This window comes from Anabrus simplex, chromosome 2 (genome assembly GCF_040414725.1).
Source record: "Anabrus simplex isolate iqAnaSimp1 chromosome 2, ASM4041472v1, whole genome shotgun sequence".
In the NCBI taxonomy this organism is placed as follows: domain Eukaryota; kingdom Metazoa; phylum Arthropoda; class Insecta; order Orthoptera; family Tettigoniidae; genus Anabrus; species Anabrus simplex.
Window position 1 is genome coordinate 1,072,077,681 of NC_090266.1, and position 20,466 is coordinate 1,072,098,146.

General features: G+C 39.2%; 1 protein-coding gene across 1 annotated transcript in view; it reads right to left on the minus strand.

Annotated features, from left to right (window-relative positions):
• Nucleotides 1-20,466, minus strand: part of LOC136863778 (tRNA endonuclease ANKZF1) — a 170,270-nt gene that overhangs the window by 72,868 nt on the left and 76,936 nt on the right. The window contains exons 6-7 of the mRNA XM_067140130.2: nt 19,379-19,527; nt 4,081-4,300 (exon numbers count right to left, since the gene is read on the minus strand). Of these exons, the coding sequence (XP_066996231.2) occupies nt 4,081-4,300; nt 19,379-19,527 (369 nt within the window). The remainder of the gene's footprint in view (nt 1-4,080; nt 4,301-19,378; nt 19,528-20,466) is intronic.

The following is a 20,466-nucleotide window of genomic DNA, read 5'->3' on the forward strand; positions in this document are numbered from 1 at the left end:
AAATAAAGTATAAAATTGAAATACAGACTATCCATTAGACATTAATTTTTATGATAAATCATACTCTAAAGGCCATCAAGCACCAATTTAAAGAGTAAGTGTTAACCAGATATTATATAAGTAGAGCGAAGAGCAAATTTTTTAATGTGTATGGTCATTTAGGATGGTTTCATTAGCTTCTTTTTTTTTTTTTTTGCAATGTAAATTTTGATTGCTTCCTTAATATTCAAAAATTTACTTTTATTTTTGATGTGTAAAATTTTTAGATCTATGTTGATGTATGTGAAATGATGTGAACTGTCATATATGTGCTCTCCGAAGGCTGAATGCTGATTATATCTGACTGCATTTTTGTGTTTTTGTATCTTGTGTGGAAATCATGTTTTGCTTGTCCCATATATGTGGCACTTCAGTAAGGTTCTTGGCACTTGAGTTCATAGACTCCTAACTTGGAGAAAGATCTTTTTTGATTAGGTTGCACTTGCTGATGTGTCTCTGCAGTGTGCTGTTTGTTCTAAAGGCTACTTTCAGGCCTTGTTTTTTTGAAAATATTAGCTACTTTGTATGGGTTCTTGTTAACGTACTTGACAACCATGTGTCATGTGTGGTGGTTTCCTGAGCATTTTTCTTATGTTTATTTAATAGTTTATCTATTGTGCCTGGAGGGTGGTTGTTTGCTTTTGCGATTTGTTTAATGACTTGTATCTCTTCATTGAAATCCGTTGTGCTCATTGGTATGGAAATAGCTCTGTGTATTGTCGTATTCAGTCCTCCTATGAAGCCTTCTCTTACATTAACCCAAGGTTAACAATTACATGAAACAACATACCCTGATACCCTACAATTAAAATTACTAGGAAATAATTAAAAATGAACCTATAAAATAATGATAATAATAATAATAATAATAATAATAATAATAATAATAATAATAATAATAATAATAATAATATTAAAAAACCACAATTACAACAACAACAACAACAACAACAACAACAATAATAATAATAATAATAATAATAATAATAATAATAATAATAATAATAATAATAATAATAATAATATATTTCCATGAATGGCATTGACATTACCAAAAATTCACCAGAAAATGACATAAAGGAAAATACCAGTACACTAGCCAGTTCATTAAATTATCGTTAAACAATCCCTATACAATTTCCAAAACAATTAAAATAGATAATAACAAGAATCTTCTTCTTCTTCTTCCTTCTCCTCCTCTTCTTTTCCCACATCTGTGGGGTTGCAGGTGTGAAAGGTATTACACATGTGGATTTGACCATGTTTTATGGCTGGATGCCCTTCCTGATGCAACCCTATATGGAGGGATGTAATTACTACTGTGTGTTTCTGTGGTGGTTGGTAGTGTAGTGTGTTGTCTGAATATGAAGAAGAAAGTGTTGGGACAAAAAACAAACACCCACTCCCCGGGCCAGAAGAATTAATCATACGTGATTAAAATCCCCGACCCGGCCGGGAATCGAACCCAGGACCCTCTGAACCTAAGGCCTCAACGCTGATCATTCAGCCAATGAGTTGGACAGATAATAACATGAATAATAAAGCTAAAAATACAATTCAAAGTAGCCGCTGACTTCACTGAAGCATTATGTACCGGTAACGGACAGTTACCATTAAGATAGCCAGCTGGCCTCGCAACAATGAGGGTGCACTGCACCACACTCCTTGCTAGATGGGCAAGGAGATAGAATACACCACTGACCACTTCACTAAGATAAGTTATAATTTTCATGTATTAAATGGTATAAACAGAATTTAAACATAAATGATTCTAAATTTCCAAACAATTTTCATAAATTTGTAATAAAAAATAGTGTGATTTCATAGAATCTGGTGATGTTCTTTCAAGAACGAAACATGTCGTTCTTTGTTTACTAGTGGTCTTTTTACAGGTATGTTATAGTGATGTAGGTGTTATAATTAGTGTTCGACAGACTGAAAAGCATTAAACTTACACTGAAAATGACACAAATACAGGAATTATAAGCTTTTCTCAGTCTACTGGGTAAATGCAAGTTGAGGTCACTATACACAAAATCACAGTAATGAAATAAGGCCATTATTAGAGTTTTACTTATGTCTACATATCAATCAATCATCAATTATCTGCATTTAGGCCTGTTGCTCAGGTGGTGTATTCCCTATCAATTGTTTACCTAGCTTTTTCTTAATTTATGTCGCAATAGGTAGGAATTTTACTGGCTCCTTGCAACGGATGGAGGGACTGATACTCTCAAACAGTTATATTTTACACACTCTACCCAAGAGAGGCCTTCGTAAAACGTAAGACCAATATTTCATATTGTTCTGCTCGGTAAAACTTTCATGTCACGCAACACAAAACATCAGGAAGGTTCCCGATTAAAGTATGAGTTCAAGATTTTTGCTGTCCTACTATGATGATCTGGGTCTTTTCAGGGTTTATTTTAAGCTCATTTTGTATAACCCAATTACAAAATGACAACAGTTCAGAATTTAGTTGTAGTGTGCTTTCTGAGATGTTACATGTGTCAGAGAATTTTTAACCTGAAGATCATTGGCTTAAATATGATATCCAGAGGTTTTTAATGACTTAGAAATACCACTGATTAAAAAAAAAAACTAGCAAATCAAAATAAAAAATGGGTCCAGCACTGAACCTTGAGCAACTCCAGAAGTGATTTCACTCCAGTCACCCCAGGAAGATGAACTAACGGTCCAAAATGACTCTCTCATAACCGTTTCTAAGATAAGGATTGAACCCCTGCACCGTGCCAATGGCCATGCTGAGGTTTCTGATCTTTGTGATGATGATGTCATGACCTATGCTGTCAAATGCTTGAGTGAAGTAGATTGGGGACATTAGGATTACCTTTCCTCTAATTTATAGCACTTCTAATGTCTTCTGTGACTTTAAGAAGGGCTGTACAAGTATTATGTTAGAGTACAAAACCCAATTGCACAGGGTCAATTAGATTATGCCTGAGTAGAAATTCTAACACTTGAACATGGTTGGTCCAATCAAGACCTCTGGAGAGAGCTGATATGATAAATTAATTGGTTGATAATCCAACGCCCAGTCAAACACATGTATCAGATATCAGAATAGACAAAGAAAAAATGAAGTATGCAAACCACTTTTGCTAACTTGGAAGTCTGATCACATAAGATGACAGAAGCATATCAGAAGTTAAAAATTTTTTTGGAGTGTACTTCTCTATGGGGGAAAGCTGGAAATTGAACAAACAAGCAAAAGGAAGGCTAGAAGCAGCACAAATGTTGCTATGGAAGAGAATAAATCACATAAGCTGGACAGAAAAGGAAAGCAATAATGAAGTACTACGAGAAGTAGGAGAAAAAATAAGCCTCATTAGTGAAATCAAGAGAAGGAAGATAACATCATTTGGCACAGCGACTTCCTCTGAACATCTCCGAGCGTTGAGTGGCTGGGAGAAAGAAAGAGGATGACCGAGAGAGAGAGAGAGAGCTATTTTAGCAACTTACTGTTTAGGATGAGTTGTACATCTTACTCCGAGCTGAAAAAACTAGCTTCAGGACAGAAACCTATGGCTGCAGTGGCAAGGCTTGGCCTTTAGAATTTGTTGATGAAAATCTGAGAACATGATGTGAGTTATGACTTCAGGAATGGGATGGAAAGCTGCATGCTTCCACTGGAATGGAAGTGTAAAAGTTGTCAATGAGTAATAGTGTTATTACAGCAATAATTTCATCCAAAATTAGACGAAGCATTTCAGAACAGATATTGTCATTGCTTTTACATTTTCCCCTTACTTTTGTGCAACACAGATTTCATGTGATTAATGGAAACTGTTATCTGTTATGAATTTGTCACAGTCATGCTTTTGTCTACTTACATTGGAAATTATCACTTTTTTTATCATGGGTCTATCTGAATGAGTGGAGTAATGAAACTTGTATTCAGAGATTCTAGACATAATGCTGAGTCAACACTACCACTATGTCATTTACTATCTCTGGAGAACATTTATCTCTACTAATCCAAAAACTGTCATTGAAGAACACAATGTCTCAATCACTTACCAAAGACCTCAACAGCTGACAAAATCTCATGGATTCGTCTAACTTCTTTGAAAGTTGCCTTCCGGCTAGGAACTGGAATACTTCGAACTCTTGGATCCGATTTCTTTATGGGAGATATATCACCAAACAGAAGTTTTTGGTTGTGTCCAACAGCTCGATAGAATATAATGTTGCAAGCTGCAAATTGGTTCTTCCATGAAAGAAGCAGTTCTTGGACATGCTGTTGACAAAATGAAAAATACACTTAAAGATAAACAAATAATTCTAAAAAAAAAGAAGAAGAAATTGTAATAAAAATTTGAGACCACTGTTAAATGTGTAAGAAGCCAGAACCAGATTTTATTTTAAAATTAATATATAAGATCAGCATATTAGTAAGATGAAATATTCTTCATAGAAAAAATCACAAAATTACTCACTAAAGAATGCAATTGTGGATGACATCTCATTGATTCATTCAATTTCTAATACTCCACCATACACTCTGTATGTATGCAGTGATGGGAGATGTACAAGAAAAACGTAACTGGGCTGAATTACATACAGTCACCTGAGAAATATTATATTCAGCTACAATTACAATTACTTGAAGGAAATCACTGTTCATTTTTCTACATGGCACTGGCACGATAACAAAGTTGGAAAGGAAAAAGGTGTTACTTCATTTTTTAAAACAATTTTAGCATTGACAAATTAAGTAGCTATCATAACTAAGGGGGACTAAACGAGTAATTGGATTTTTCAAAATGATATTTTTCAACATTTTAATTTTAGTTAGTGTCTTTTAACATTTCAAATAAATTGCCATTTACTTTACAGAATGACTGGTTCTTAAAATTCTCCTCACTATGCCTCGACCTCTTAGTGGAAAGCAAACTTTGCATTCACAGAAAAGACACTCTACAGATCACTTGAAGGAATATCTGTGTTTAATTTTAAGAACATCTCCAGCAGTGATAGATATTGTAGGATTATATCTTAGGAAGATGATGATGATGATTGTACCGGGATGTACACCTCTACGCCGCACATTTAAACCTTGCGCCAATAAAACCTCCTCTACTGGAGGAACAGTGAACTTGGAACTAGACCTCCTTAAACTTTTACTCAGAAGATGTCACGACCTTAATTTTATGATTGTGAAGTCTCCAGGACTGTGTGAATTTCAACGTGTCTTGATTACCATTTATCAAGAAGTTTGGACTTTCTACAACAGATGTTACTACAAAAAACTATGATCATGCACCCTGGTGCGAAGTGAAAGAACTTTTTTTGAAGAAATTTTGTATTCATAAGTTTTTGCTTTACTAAATTTCGTTCATTCATTTGTGGGTTGGCAATATTTATCTTTTCTTTCCGCCAGCTTTCAATCCAGCCAATCGCTAACTTTTGTAATTAATTTCTGACCAATCCTGGATTTCTTCTTCAACTTTGAGTGTAAATTTTGTATGGTACAATAAAATTGAGAGGGTGTGGCTTGATTATTCATGAAAGGTCTCGAACCTTCCCCAAGGGTTTATAAACTGCGGATTTTCACGTCTCTTGGTCATTTGATCAACGTCTAACTAAGTGTGTGTATGTGAAGCAGGAGGTGGGAGGTGCCTCTTTCAGCTGGCAGCAGTTCTTCAGCAAGGTAATGGCCGTTTAACATCTTTATTTCTTGCCAGCTCCACAGTTTAACCTGAGGGATAGGTCCGAAACTTTAATATGTAACCAACTTCTCTAAAATGTAAATTCTGCCGGCTAATGTGAAAATTTCATAAAATCTGTAACTGTAATTCGGGGATAGAGAGTGATTTACCTTCTCGAGCTCCCCTTCATATTGGTTTGAGGTGACTACGTTTTGTAACTGGTTTTCTTCCTTTCCGTAATGTATTAAATTATTCTTATACGAGTCACCCCCATAGTTTGGTAATAGCCCCTGTTTCATCGGCCTAGTGCCTTTGTTTGGGAGTGCAAGTACATGCCTCCATTCAATTTGGTGTTTCCGGGCCATTTACTTAACCTGTTCTTTTCTGCTAAGGCCCAGTAGGTTGGGTACAAGATACCCCTGTTTCTTTTTTGTAAGTTGTGCCTTGATGGCAAATAATTGTAAGTTTCTGGTATTGCCTTAAATAGGCTTGAAAAATTGATAGCATGTCAGCTCTTTTTCTAGTGTGGTAACTGTGTCTCTGGGAGGCTTGATATTTGAAGTTGGGAGCAAGTGCTCCAGGGATTAGGGGCTTTCTGCCCTTTGAACAATTTGTGCTCGCCTGTAAAAGTTGAGCTAGGAGCTCAAAATTATAATACTAGGGCTTGTAGCCCAAGAGTGTTTAAATTCTGAAATCTTGGATCTTTCTAAGTCCTGTTTCTAACTGATATGTCATTGTTATTTCACTAAGTGAAAAATTGTTAAAATTTTGTTGTTTTTTTTGGAAAATATAACGTTTGTTAAAATCTTAAATTTGACCTTGTCGTTAGACCCATTCATCCCGGCACCTTCTTTCACCTCTGCTGGTCCACCAAACCACGGTAACAACGATAATGCTTGTTGTTTAAAGGGGCCTAACATCTAGGTCATCGGCCCCTAATGGTACGAAATGAGACAAAATGTTATGACAATTTAAAACGTGAGGACGAAGAATGAATGGATGGATATGAAGTTAAAACAATTAGTGGATCCAAACCGCAATGTTCCACATTCCCAGAAACTAACGTTAAACAATAGTATTACTGACCAAGGGACTGCTTCTAAAGCACAATACTGAATCGATGATACTTGTACTCGAAATGGGTCCAAAATCCAGGTCATCCACCCCTCATAATGGTACTTATCGCTAGGAAAGTAGAACCATGCTCTTTGTCATGTTGCGGTACTAATCAAAAGTGGCATAGACTCGTGGTATTCCACACATTATGGTACTATTCACAGGTAATGTAATGCACACATGTAACACAGACCTAGGGTGTTTCGCACATTGTGACGCTATTTACAAACAACACAAACTTATGGTGTTCCTCATGTAAGTGGATTAACCACAGGGACTCACACTATCCTGTGGTGTTCCTCACATACTGGGCGCTCTGGTAATGGTAATTCTAGATCACTAACCGCCAATTTTTATGGTAAACCTCAAAGTGTGTGTTCATGTTTTGTCTGTCTCAGCTGTAAGTTGAAGGATGATTTACCTAATTATGAGGCTCATGGTTGGTCCCAGTCTGAACCTAGTGTCAATTTCCTACAATATTGTGGCATTTCTGCTATCCCTCTTTGTAAATTACCTTACTTATGCTTAGAGGTAAATAATGAACGTGTCTGTGCATTGGTAGATTCAGGAAGTAGCATCACACTGATGAGTGAGTACTGGTAAAACTCAATGAAAAGTGTTTGCAAGTTACCTCCATTAAAATCCATGTCTTTAACCTGTCATACTGCTAATTCTAACTCAATGAATATTGTAGGATCCCTAGATGTCAAGATAAGAGTCCGTGATTTCACATGGAAAATGCCCGTACTAGTGGCGAAAGATTTATTTTGTCCTTTCATTTTGGGTGCAAATTTTATTGCCAAAACTGGCATGATTTTGGACCTGCAGTTCAACAGATTCCATTTTAAATTTTCCACAAGAACTTCTGAACTGTGTAAACGCTCCCCTATTCTGCCTTGTCACGTTAATGCTATTCCTGAAGATACGGGTGAACCCAAAGCTTTTGATTTTGATCATTTGCCTGATGATCAGGCCAACAAACTTAGGAATCACTGCGATAAATTTCCTGATGTCTTTACCGACAAGTTAGGTGTAACTAATGTTTTGGAGTACAAAATTGAAGTCACTGGTAACATACCTGTACGCTCTCCTCCGTATCAGCTGCTGCCTCCCAAAATGAAAGCCCTTAAGGCTATTATTGACCAAATGCTCGCTGACGGAGTGATATGTCCTTCTAAGTTGGCTTATTCTTCTCCCATGTTTCTTGTCCCTAAACCGCAGGGTGGTTATCATCCTGTCGTTGACTATCAGATGTGGAACCGGAAAGTGGTCCTTCAATCTGTACCCATTCCTGATTTGCACTCTTGTTTTTCTTGGTTTGCTAATGCCAAAATTTTTACCACCTTTGACTTGAATCAGACATATTATCAGATACCTCTTCCTGAGGAATCCAAGCACCTCACTGCTTTTGCTACTGATTGGAACCTCTATGAATTTGAAGGCATCCCGTTCATATTAAGTACAAGCGCGGCTGTTCTTACTCGGTAACTGGATAATGTTTTGCCAGACATTAAATTCCAGTTTGTGTACAGTTACCTGGACGATTTGGTAATTTTCAGTGAAACATTTGAAGAACACCTTGTCCATCTCAATGAGGTCCTTGAAAGACTGCATAAAGCAGGTGTAATCCTTAAGGCTAGTAAAGTTACTTTCGCACAACCCCAGATGTCCTTCTTAGGGCATACTGTGCCGAGGAACGGTGTCTCTACTGATCAGTCTCGTACTGCCACCATCCAAAATTTTCCCACGCCTAAAGATGTCAAAACAGTAGCCAGATTTATTGGCATGGTTATTTTCCTCCGTAAATTCATCCCTAATTTCGCTGAAAGAACAGCTCCATTAAATGCCTTGAGAAGAAAGGATGCCAAATTTGCGTGGGGTGATGCCTAACGTGAAGCCTTTCGGGACTTGAAATCCGCTTTATGTAACGCTACTGTACTGGCTATGCCAGACTTTTCTAAATGTTTCATCCTTCAAACTGATGCCTCTTCCACAGGTATATCTGGTGGTTCTCCTTCAGGAATTTGAAGAGGGGCATCATCCCATTTCTTATGCTTCTCGTGCTCTAAATCCTGATGAACGAAACTATTCCATTTATGAATTGGAAGCCTTAGTGTTGTCTTTCCCTTAGAATGGTTCAGAATGTACCTTGAACATCTGCCTGATAAGTGATAATCAGGTGATGAGCTGGGTACTGGCCAAGCCAAGAAGGTCCGGTCGTCTTGCATGTTGGGCAGTACACATCTCAGCCTTCCAATTTGAAGCTCATCACATTCATGGCACTGAAAACGTTGTGGCTGATGGCCTCAGTAGGATGTTCTATCCAGGCAGTTCTGATCCTCAATCAGAGCCTGCAGATCCCTCTCCTGAACAAGTTTCAGCCTTTGTGAATGTAGTTCTCACTGATTCTCCCTTCCTTTTCAAAGATGTAACTAAACATCAGGAAGACGATGCTGAATTAAAAGCTATTATTCACAGGATTAAATCTGGTAAACATGTTAAGCCTTATGTCCTTAGGAATGGTGTCTTGTGTTGTCCTGCACACGGTCGCAGAGACCCCAAAATTGTCATCCCAGCTAACCTAGTTCCGGCTCTCTTCAAGTATTTTCATGGTGAACTCCGCACCCTTGATAAATCTTGTAAAACTTGCAACATAAGTAAACCTGCTCCTAATACTCATCTAGGTCTGTTGTCATCCGAGCAAGCTTCTCGTCCTATGGAGAGATTGTTCATAGACTTCATTGGTCCTTTCCCGAGGTCACAAACCGGCCATCGTTTCATACTTGTGTGTGTCGACGCATTTTCGCACTTTACGTGGCTGTTCCCAACTCATATGGCTAATGCGAACACTACCATCACTTACTTGAAATAGATCTTTGCTTCATTTAGACTCTGTCAATTTTTGGTGAGTGATAATGCAAGAGCTTTTACCTCTGTGCAGTTCTGTAATTTCTGTTTTGATATATCCATCTCACATGTAACTACTACCCCGTATTATCCGAGACCAAATTATGCTGAAAGAGTAAATCATAATCTTCGATCTGCTTTCATTGCCTTCCACTCTGCTGACCACTCTGAGTGGGATTCATCACTAAATTTGTTGTTATTTGCTTTCATCACAGCCATCCATGAGAGTCATAAGCGAACTCCTGCTTCATTAATGCTGGCCTTTACTCTAATTTCTCCACTTTCAAATCTGTGGTCCATTAATGATCTTCTGCCTGACGATGCCAGTCCAGAAACTACCTGCGCTAATTGGCACCGTGCGCATAAAAACTTGAAAGTTTATTATGCTAAGGTTCAGCGTAATTACAATCACGAGCAAAGAGCGCACAATCTGTCTATGGGTGACCAAGTGTTTGTTAAAACGCATCCCATCAGCTGTGCTGCGGACCATGTGATCAGTAAGTTGGCCCCCAGATTTCAAGGTCCCTACACCATCTTAAAGTTCCTTACCCCGGTGTCATTATTAGTGAGTGATCCAGAAAGGAAAAGGATCAGCAGAATACATCTCTCACAGGTAAAGGTACTGTAAGTTGTATAGGGACGGGTAAATTCCGTTTTCGTGACCATGAAGATTTAGTTGTAAGGTATGTGTAAGATTTTTGATGCTGGCCAGTGCGTACTCGTTATCTCTGTACCCAAATCATAAGTTATTTGAGTAATTTAGTAATAGAAATTATAATTGTTGTGTATAAATACATGAGGTATCCTCCTTACGCACTTGTCTCCTTTAGTGTAATGGGTTTAGTATGATAAGTAAGTTAGGTAGGTTTTAGTTTGGGGTCAATGATTGGAATTTATCCCCCTAACATTTCTGGCTCCAGGTAAACTCCTGTAGTTTTATTTTTCTTTCACCCACCTTTTATCTTGTCTGAAATGTATGAATAGTGCTTGCCCCGGGAGCTGGGTGCCTTAAGTCCCTGGTGTGGGAGGGGGTCTCTACATGAAATTTGCTGAGTCACTGGTTGGGTGACTCTAAGCTAGTCAGTAAATTAAAGAAAGAAAACTGTAAAAATCCTCGCTTGAAAACTGTCTTGTCTCCAAGATCTTCTAGTCTGGCAGGATAGCTTTGCCTCAAGTATTCCCCTGTCTGCTGCGTATTGTTTTATGTTGCAGTGGAGGCAATAACCAACTCCATCTGACGGCAACCTATCGTGCCTAGGTGAGGGGCACACTGTATGACTTGGGCGCTACTATCCGGCACCGCAGTCCAGTGACCAAATGTCCAGATGGCGGCAGTCTTGTTAGACTGCATCTCTCTTCTCTGCCTGCTACCTGTTGGTTCAAGATACAGTTGGGCTGCGCTGCAACTTGCCAGATGACCATGGTGGGACTGAACATGTATGGAGGCTGTTGGCAAACGGCCATGTTGGCCGCCACATCATCAGCAATAACCAGTGGTCAAGTTGGGCGACTTCAATCCTATTACTAATGTGAAAACTGATGCAAGATCAACTTATTCCAAACTTTGCTAAGAAGGAGGCAGTGGATGCTTTCTTACAAGAAAATGAATGGGCTATGAATTACTGACATATTGTGGAAGCAATGAGTAATACATACTTTTCAGTGGACAGAGTTAAAAGGTTGAAGCAATTTTGGAAGATTTTTTATGCTTATCACCTTTTGATATTTATGTTGTGTTTATATGTAACCCTTAAAATACCTCAAGTTACTGAAGGGGCCTTTGATGTAGTGACATTTTTATTTTATTTTTTCAGTGGAAGTTCAACTTGAAGTAAACATGCTTGTCAGTAAAGTGACTGTTGAATTTTCTGAGAACTATCAGTGCACTGTATACTTCAAAATCATTTGTGAATGCCATTATGTTATGTTTTACAACAAATCAGTGCCATGGTGTGCAAGTTTCCTTGTGTGATCAACCCGCCCCCCCCCAGTTAATCTTATGATCATTTTCGGGGGGGGGGAGGAAGAATGAGACCTGTGGAATATGTCTCTTTCAAAGAAACATTTGCTATGTGGTGTAAAATATTATTGTAGAATATTTTATTTGTATTCCTTTTATCTATCTAAATTTGGAAATGTAACTACTAAATTGTAAAGGGTTATTATTGTCGAGTGATATTTTGTAATTTTCTGGAAATTTTCGTGACGCGGACTTTTGGAACAGGGTGTGTCTGCCCCTGTCGATTCTAGAAGCATGTTTTTACTAATTTTTGGAAGATGGAAAGTTCGCGGTTAGGGTTAGATGATGTTCTGGAATATTGTGAAAACATCGCGACTTGGTAAGGGGTTTCAACTGGTGGATCTGGGTGGCGAGAGGGAAGCTTCTGTGGTCTGATTGGTTACTTGGTGATCACACCGGGGCCAGCTTTGCCTTCTTAAGAGAGTGAGGCAAGATTTCGTGGTCTTTTTGTTTCCCGCCAGTCCAGTGATCAGATACACTTCGGGGATCCTCCCACCCAGGATGGCATGCCTTGGTGTAAGTGCTGTTGGTTTCATTTCCATCATAATTTATATTTAATGTTTGCTTGCATTTTCACATAGGAGTTTACCCCTATTCGACCAGACTCGCCACTCAATTATTAAGATGCCTTAGCTTTGCAGCTAGGCCTGCCGGTTTGATTTTGGAGGCATTCCCCTTTTCTCTGGGTTTTGTAAACAGTATAATTAGTAGGTTAATTTTATTTCCCTCGGGGTTTGCCTCCGGTAACTCTGCGTCAGGTTTCATAATTTCTGATTTCCCTCTTGTTTCCATTATGTAGCGCAATTATCTTAAAGCGCCGATAACTTTCACTTAATGTTGTATTTTTAATATCATGTGGTTCTTATTACCTTGAATCGTTGCATTCTGGAAGTTGTATTATGTTAAAGTATCTCTGTACCTTAGCCTCCTGACTCAAAGGAATAGTATTTGGTAAATTACATTAAACTTTGTTGATGTGATATGATAACCTATTTTGGATGGATGAATTTTATTTTGTAATATAATATCGCAGATCAAGGGATCACTGTTGATTTTTCTAGAAACCCGCAACCTACATATCCCAATGGCCCTGGTAAGGTTCCCATGCCTTCTCCACATCCTTTATTATAGTCGTCATGTTGCCGTACCTGATGTTCATTTGTTTATATTTGATGCAGTTCATCTGATGTTCGGTTTTGTGCTAAAGGTGTTAAAATGCCATGTAATTTAAGTTTTCCTTTTTCTTTACTATGTATCATGTAACCACTGGAAACCGGTTACAATAATAATACAATGTGTACCGAACAGAACTGCATAGGGAACACTCAAGCATACAACAGTCACACACAAAACTTTGTGGGCAACCCCAAAAATCCAAAGTCAGCAGAGCACTGTCGTCAAAGGTAGAGTGTAATTCATGATCTTCCTCATACTGTGAACTTGTGTATCTTCCAAGTTCTCCACCACTGACATGCAGACGTTGGGTTTTCACTCCATGCTTTAACATTTGTGCTACAAAATGATCTGGTTTTAACTTGTGAAGCAGAGTTACTTGTATCTTAATCCTCTCAAATAAATTGCAAAGATCCTTTAAATGTGACTGTCAAGAACTGTAATACAATGTTTTGCAGTAAGTAAATAGCATATATAGCCAATCTTCACTTTCTGTGACTGGCAATGAGAAAAGAAAAAAGAGAAAGAGGGGCGAGACTTTGTATTTTAAAAAATCTTGCATACCTTGGCCAGTGTTCGAACTGTGGCCAGTGACCATGGCATTCGGCTATCACACCTCTGTTACTGAGATGTTATCCTAGTACAGTATTACGGATGAGGTTAATGTTCTAACTCTGAAAGTGCCAATTTACCAAACACCTGGTATCAGCAATACTGTTCAGCAATCAGTACATAATCAGCTGTACTAAGGAAACAGCCCACTTATGCACGATGAAAATTAATAATTACTGTCAACATAAATGCACAAACTGATAATGAAGAACCTGTAAAACAACTTAAATTGCATAGTCCAATATGCCAATGTATTATAAACAAATGTAAACTTTAAAGTATGAATTGTAGCAACTGTAATTGATTATACTGGGTGAATCATTCCATTCCATTTTCCATTTTCCTGCTTCCATTTTCTCTTGAGCATACAACCTCCTAGGAGTTAAATAATCTCAGTTGTGTCTTAGACAAAATCTTTTATATAGGCTTCCCCGTACAATGCAAAAACTATACGAGAGGCAGTAAGTAAGGCCCATTTTAAAAATACTGTACCATTTCATACTGTGTGGAATCCACTTCTATAATAATTTTTATGAAATGTTACTGTTCTGTACAAACTATGAGGGCGGATCAAATATAAAGGGGAATTATTTTTAAAAATTTATTGCATCAACCAAAAAAAAAAAAAAAAAAAAAAAATACACATACAGAGATCACTTTTCTACATAATGTCCTGCCTTCAACACACATTTTCTCCATCGGATTGGTATTTGATACCGTCCTGATAGAAAGAAGAGGGACGTGTGAGGAGCCAGTTGCGCACGAACTCTTCTACACTTGCATCATCATCGAACCTCTGTCCTCCTAGGTCTTGTCTGAGTGGTCCAAACAAATGGTAGACGCAGGGCAATAAATCTGGTCTGTACGGAGGGAGTTCCAGAGGTGTCCAGTGAGTTTCCTCCAGTTTTTCCCGCGTTAATGTGGCACTATGCCACCTTGCATTGTCATGGAAAAGAATAATGTTTCGGATTGGTTGCCGGCGTCGCTTGTTGTGATACACAGCTTTTGCTTCATTCAAACCCGACAGTAATAGGCTTTATTAATCGTCCTTTGTTTGTAAAGAAAATCCACCAGAAAAACACCCGCGGAGGCCCAGAAAACGGTTGCAAGCACCTTTCCAGTGGATGGGCGTGTTCTGGCCTTGACCAGACCTGCTTCGTCTCTTCGCCGCCATTCTGTGCTTCCTTGCTTTGACTCTGGGGTGTAATGATGCACCCAAGTTTCATCATAAGTCACAATACGACGCAAGAAATCCTCTCCTTCCTCCTCGCAGCGACACAGGAGTCTCTGTAAAACTTCCTGGCGTGAAGTTTTTGTTCCTGGTTGAGGAGACGAGGAACCCACCTGGCAGACAATTTTCTGAAATGCAATTCATCTCAAATGATGGTTTGAACACTTTCGTAACTTATTCCTACAGCTAAAACAACTTGCAAAATTTTTATTCGCCGATCTTCACCCATAATGTCACGAATGGCAACAATGTTATCTGCAGTGAAGATTGTCCACTGTCTCCTTTCAAGAGGTTCATATTCCACAGCTTCTCTTCCTGCCACAATTTTTTTAACACACTGATCCACTTGAGTCTGTGAAAGTGTTTCTCCCCCAAACTGTGCGTGGAGCCATCTCAAAATTTCGAAAATTTTGGTGTCCTCTTTCGTGAGAAATTTTATAATGATGCATTGCGCAACAGATGTGTGCACTTCTTGCTAACTCATGGCGTACTGAAGCAGCCCAGCTCTCCACCGTCATTGGCGCACGCAAACCCCTTCTCCAGACACACCCACCAACATCCTGGCAAAGCCCCACCTCAGAATGATTACTAACAGCAGCAGTACATTCAAATTCCCATTTATATTTGATGCGCCTTCATACAGCCACCCCTATAGCTGTCGCTGGAGTAATGCATATCTGATTGGTTCAAGATGTCATTTCCTTTTGAGAGAAAATGGCAGATGTGGTTTCATAGAAGACATGACAGGTTAGTATCAATTACAAATATTTCTATTCACCTCCATTTTGTACAATCTCATCATATCTAAATCGAAAAAAATAAATTTATTTTTCTCCCCTTCATATTACGGTATAAACTATAGCACATAAATGGTACACATCAGATGTGATAGGTTATGCTATGTAATTACTACTGTTAAGTATGTTCGATAAAGGCTTAAATCAGGGAAATTAGGCTTTAACACACAAGCAAACTTTCCAATGAGAACTTAAATCTCCTAGTGAGTTAATGCACAAGGCTGCACGCTTCAAGTAGCTGCGTGGAATTACGTAAGCTTCTCAGAGTAGTGAGGGCTCAGACCCTCCTTCACACATGAAATGAAAACCTACAACCTGTTTTCCAGTCAATGATCAGGTCAGGGATCCTTCACACATACTTTTTAATTTTAATTATGTACTCAGGCAAGCATCCTTCATAAAAATTTGACCTTCCTGAAGATATCAGATATCCTTACAACAATGTTATAAGAAATAAAGTGGACATAATAAATATCATCATGTAAACATGGACTCTTGATTGATGCAGTACTTTTGCATCTGTCTCTTAGCACAGTCCAGAGCAAAATGTAGCTTTCACCGAGTTCCCAGTCTCATCCATGGCTGTATCAAATAAATAATGTTATTTGCTTTACGTCCCACTAACTAATTTTGCGGTTTTCGGAGACACCGAGGTGCCGGAATTTAGTCCCGCAGGAGTTCTTTTACGTGCCAGTAAATCTACCGACACGAGGCTGATGTATTTCAGCACCTTCAAATACCACCGAACTGAGCCAGGATCGAACCTGCCAAGTTGGGGTCAGAAGGCCAGCGACTCAACCGTCTGAGCCACTCAGCCCGGCCCATGGCTGTATCAATATTGAAGCTGATAGGGAATGGACGGTACTGAGTAAGGACAATTGGAACAAAACCAGTGTGCCTGATTGTTATAAAAGGTGTTCATCCAAACTTCAAGTCAGAAACTAGAAGCCTTAGAAGGAGGAGGAGGAGGAGGAAGAGGAGGAGGGGGGTAGTTAAGATGTTGCACCTGGCAAATCGGAAGTATGCATGCATTTATAATCAATGGTACTTTCATTAATGGAGTAGTTGCTTTCCTTTATTTAATGTTAGATTATTACTAGCATTATAAGCAAGTTGCTCTAAATCAGTAATAACAACACTTTCGAATTGTCCCTCTGAGTTTTTTCAAATGATCAATGTCATTTTTATGTAATTTATCTACGTCGGATTCATATTTACATTCCTTATCCCCAAATCTGCTTATCATGTTAGAACTTCACATCAAAACACCATGAATATTTTTCAATGTTATCGCCAGGCTGAGTGGCTTAGTCGGTTAAGGTGCTGGCTTTATGATCCCAAATTGGCAGGTTCAATCTTGGCTCAGTCCGGTGGTATTTGAAGGTGCTCAAATATATCAGCCCAGTGTCAGTATATTTACTGGCACGTAAAAGAAACCCCACAGGACCAAATTCTGGCACCTCAGCATTAGTGGGACATAAAACCTTCTTCTTCTTCATCTGTTTACCCTCCAGGGTCGGTTTTTCCCTCGGACTCAGCGAGGGATCCCACCTCTACCACCTCAAGGGCAGTGTCCTGGAGCTTCAGACTCTGGGTCTGGGATACAACTGGGGAGGATGACCAATACCTCGCCCAGTAGGCCTCACCTGTTATGCTGAACAGGGGTCTTGCAGGGGTGGGAAAGATTGGAAGGGATAGACAAGGAAGAGGGAAGGAAGCGGTCGTGGCCTTAAGTTACATACCATCCTGGCATTTGCCTGGATGAGAAGTGGGAAACCACAGAAAACCACTTCAAGGATGGCTGAGGTGGGAATCGAACCCACCTCTACTCAGATGAACTCCCGAGGCTGAGTGACCCCGTTCCAGACCTCGTACAACTTTTCAAATTTTGTGACAGAGCCGGGAATCGAACCTGGGCCTCTGGGGGTGGCAGCTAATCACACTAACCACTACACCACAGAGGTGGACCATAAAACCAATAACATCATTATTACTACTATTATTATTATTACTATCATCGTTACCACTGTATGTTTCACCAACAAGCTGCTTTATGTTGCACCAACACATACGTCTTATGGCGATGATGGGATAGGAAAGGGCTAGGAGTGGGAAGGAAGCAGCTGTGGTCTTAATTAAGGTACAGCCCCAGCATTTGCCTGGTCTGAAAGTGGAAAAAACAGAAAACCATCTTCAGTGCTACCAACAGTGGGGTTCGAAACCACTATCTCCAAAATGCAAGCTCATAGCTGTGCACCCCTAACTGCACGGCCGACTCACTCGGTGTATGTTTCACCAATGATATAAAGCATCATCACGTACTCACTACTGACTTGAAAATGCAAAATATACTATTCAATCCTATTGGTAAAGCATGACTATTTCATGTAAAGATTCTCTCATTCGTGTTATTGCTGAACTTCAACAATTGTATTCATATTTCGATAACAGCTGGCTACCAGTAACCAGCACAGTAGTATTAGGTACAACAATGATCAGTCTGACTGCTCAAGTCATAACAAAATAAATTATCAGTGCATTCACTTGAGGAAATCCATTTCTTTCCAATTTTATATTTTGCTGAATACAGGACACCAAGGTTTAGATTTTAAAATATACAAATTTATATCTGCTCCAAGTGAATTTTACAACAAAATTCACTTCACGATATTAACAATATACAGTTGTAAAAATGCCTTTAAAATGATGGATCATCATCTCCAAATTCTTGCAATCCCAAGAATGTATTAAGAACAGTAAATGTGTTACTTTTCCTGAAGGGACTAACCTTTCCTCCTAAAGCGTGGGCCTGGGATAGCTGCCCGATCTGCCCCACCCAAGGGATGGTGTTGGGTACATGTAAGAGTGTGTCCATAAAACATCTTGAATGCTTCTTTTCTTCTTTCCACAGTTATACGGTGTCTGCAGGGCACCAAGGCTAAATCTGGACTTTTGTCAGTTTAGGTCCATTTGGCCTTCCTGCTCGCATGTGCTGGTCCTGTAAAATCCCAACTGAAATCACTGGGATTCAAATGAGCTGCCTAGCTTTTGCCCCATGTAGGATCATTATAATGCATCCCAAACTTAGCCTAAATTTTCCCTAGTAAAATTTCAGTCTCAATGTTATCTATCCGCAGTCAACAGATTGCATTGCGAAACTGGTTAGGATCTTATCTGTTAAGCTCAATGTCCGGGACCTTAATGTGTGATATTCATATCAGAACACTTACTGACATGTTAAAGAACTCCCTAACAGGGTTAAATTTTGGCACTTCAAAGTCTATTTATAGCAAATGAAAGGAAGTTCAATCCAGAACACTATCACTCATTAGCATGAATGGAGAATATGAAATCAGCAGATTTAAACCTGTTAGTGCTATGTGACACAGTATATTCAACTCTTATGTTTTTAACTGAGGGATTCTACCATAATTCATGAGGAATAGAGTCTGCTTTAACCATAAGGAAGTCTACTACCATTAAAAAGAGGTATAGTGTAGGTGCCGGAATTTTGTCCTGCAAGAATTCTTTTACACTCCGGTAAAACCACTGACACAAGTATGACGTATTTGAACACCATCATATGCCACTGGACTTACCAGGTCGCCCACAAACTTGTGCCTTACCATCTGAGCCATTCAGCGCAGCTAGTCATAATTTATGCAACTGACAAGAATAAATGAATGTATACATATACACGAAGATAAACTCAACAGAAAGAGCACAAAAAATATTTATTTACATTATGGACAAAAATAATTTCATTGGGGATAGAAATGGACGACACACTATTTCATTTCAACTAGCTTACCTGGGAGAAAGATTCCTCGTTGTATCTCCTTAAACTGGCACCAGCACTCTTTGGATGCCTTCCTAGTGAATCCTTCTTGCTCTGGGCACTACCCTGCTTGCTACGGACAGTGTAACTATGAATTGTCTTGTGTACTATAATAGACAAGCCTGAAAAAAAAAGTAGTCATTTATTTAGAGCAACAGAGTTCATAATAATAATAATGTTATTGGCTTTACGTCACACTAACTACTGTTACAGTTTTCAGAGATGCTGAGATGGTGGAATGTAGTCCTACAGGAATTCTTTTACGTGCCCAGTAAATCTACCGGACATGAGGCTGATGTATTTGAGCACCTTCAAATACCACCGGACTTAGCCAGGATCGAACCGACCAAGTTGGGGTCAGAAGGCCAGCACCTCAATCGTCTGAGCCACTCAGCCCAGCACAACAGAGTTCCACAGACATAAACTTTTTTTTTACAAATGACTTTACGTCACATCAACACAGATAGATCTTACGGCGACGATGGGAAAGGAAAAGGATAGGAGTGGGAAGGTAGCGGCCAAGGCCTTAAATTATGTACACCAGAGCAGTTGCCTGGTGTGAAAATGGGAAACCATGGAAAACTATCTTCAGGGCTGCTGACAGTGGGGTTCGAACCCACTATCTCCTGAATGCAAGCTCTCAGCTGCGCGTCCCTAACCGCAAGGCCAACTCACTCGATCGAACAGATATTCAATTTCACCAACATATTACAATTCTAAGAAGAAAAAGTACGAAACATAACCACTTTTGTGATCAAAATCCAAATACCATGCTCTTCCAGTTTCTGGTAAACGGTTTATACTTTTTAGCTATTTGTTTTACGTTGCACCGACACAGATAGGTCTTATGGCGCCGACGGGACAGGAAAGGGCTAAGACTGGGAAGGAAGCGGCCGTGGTCTTAATTAAGGTACAGACCCAGTATTTGCCTGGTGTGAAAATGGGAATCCATGGAAAACCATCTTCAAGGCTGCCGACAGTGGGGTTCGAACCCACTATCTCCCGAATACTGGATACTAGCCGCACTTAAGCGACTGCAGCTATCGAGCTCGGTAAACGGT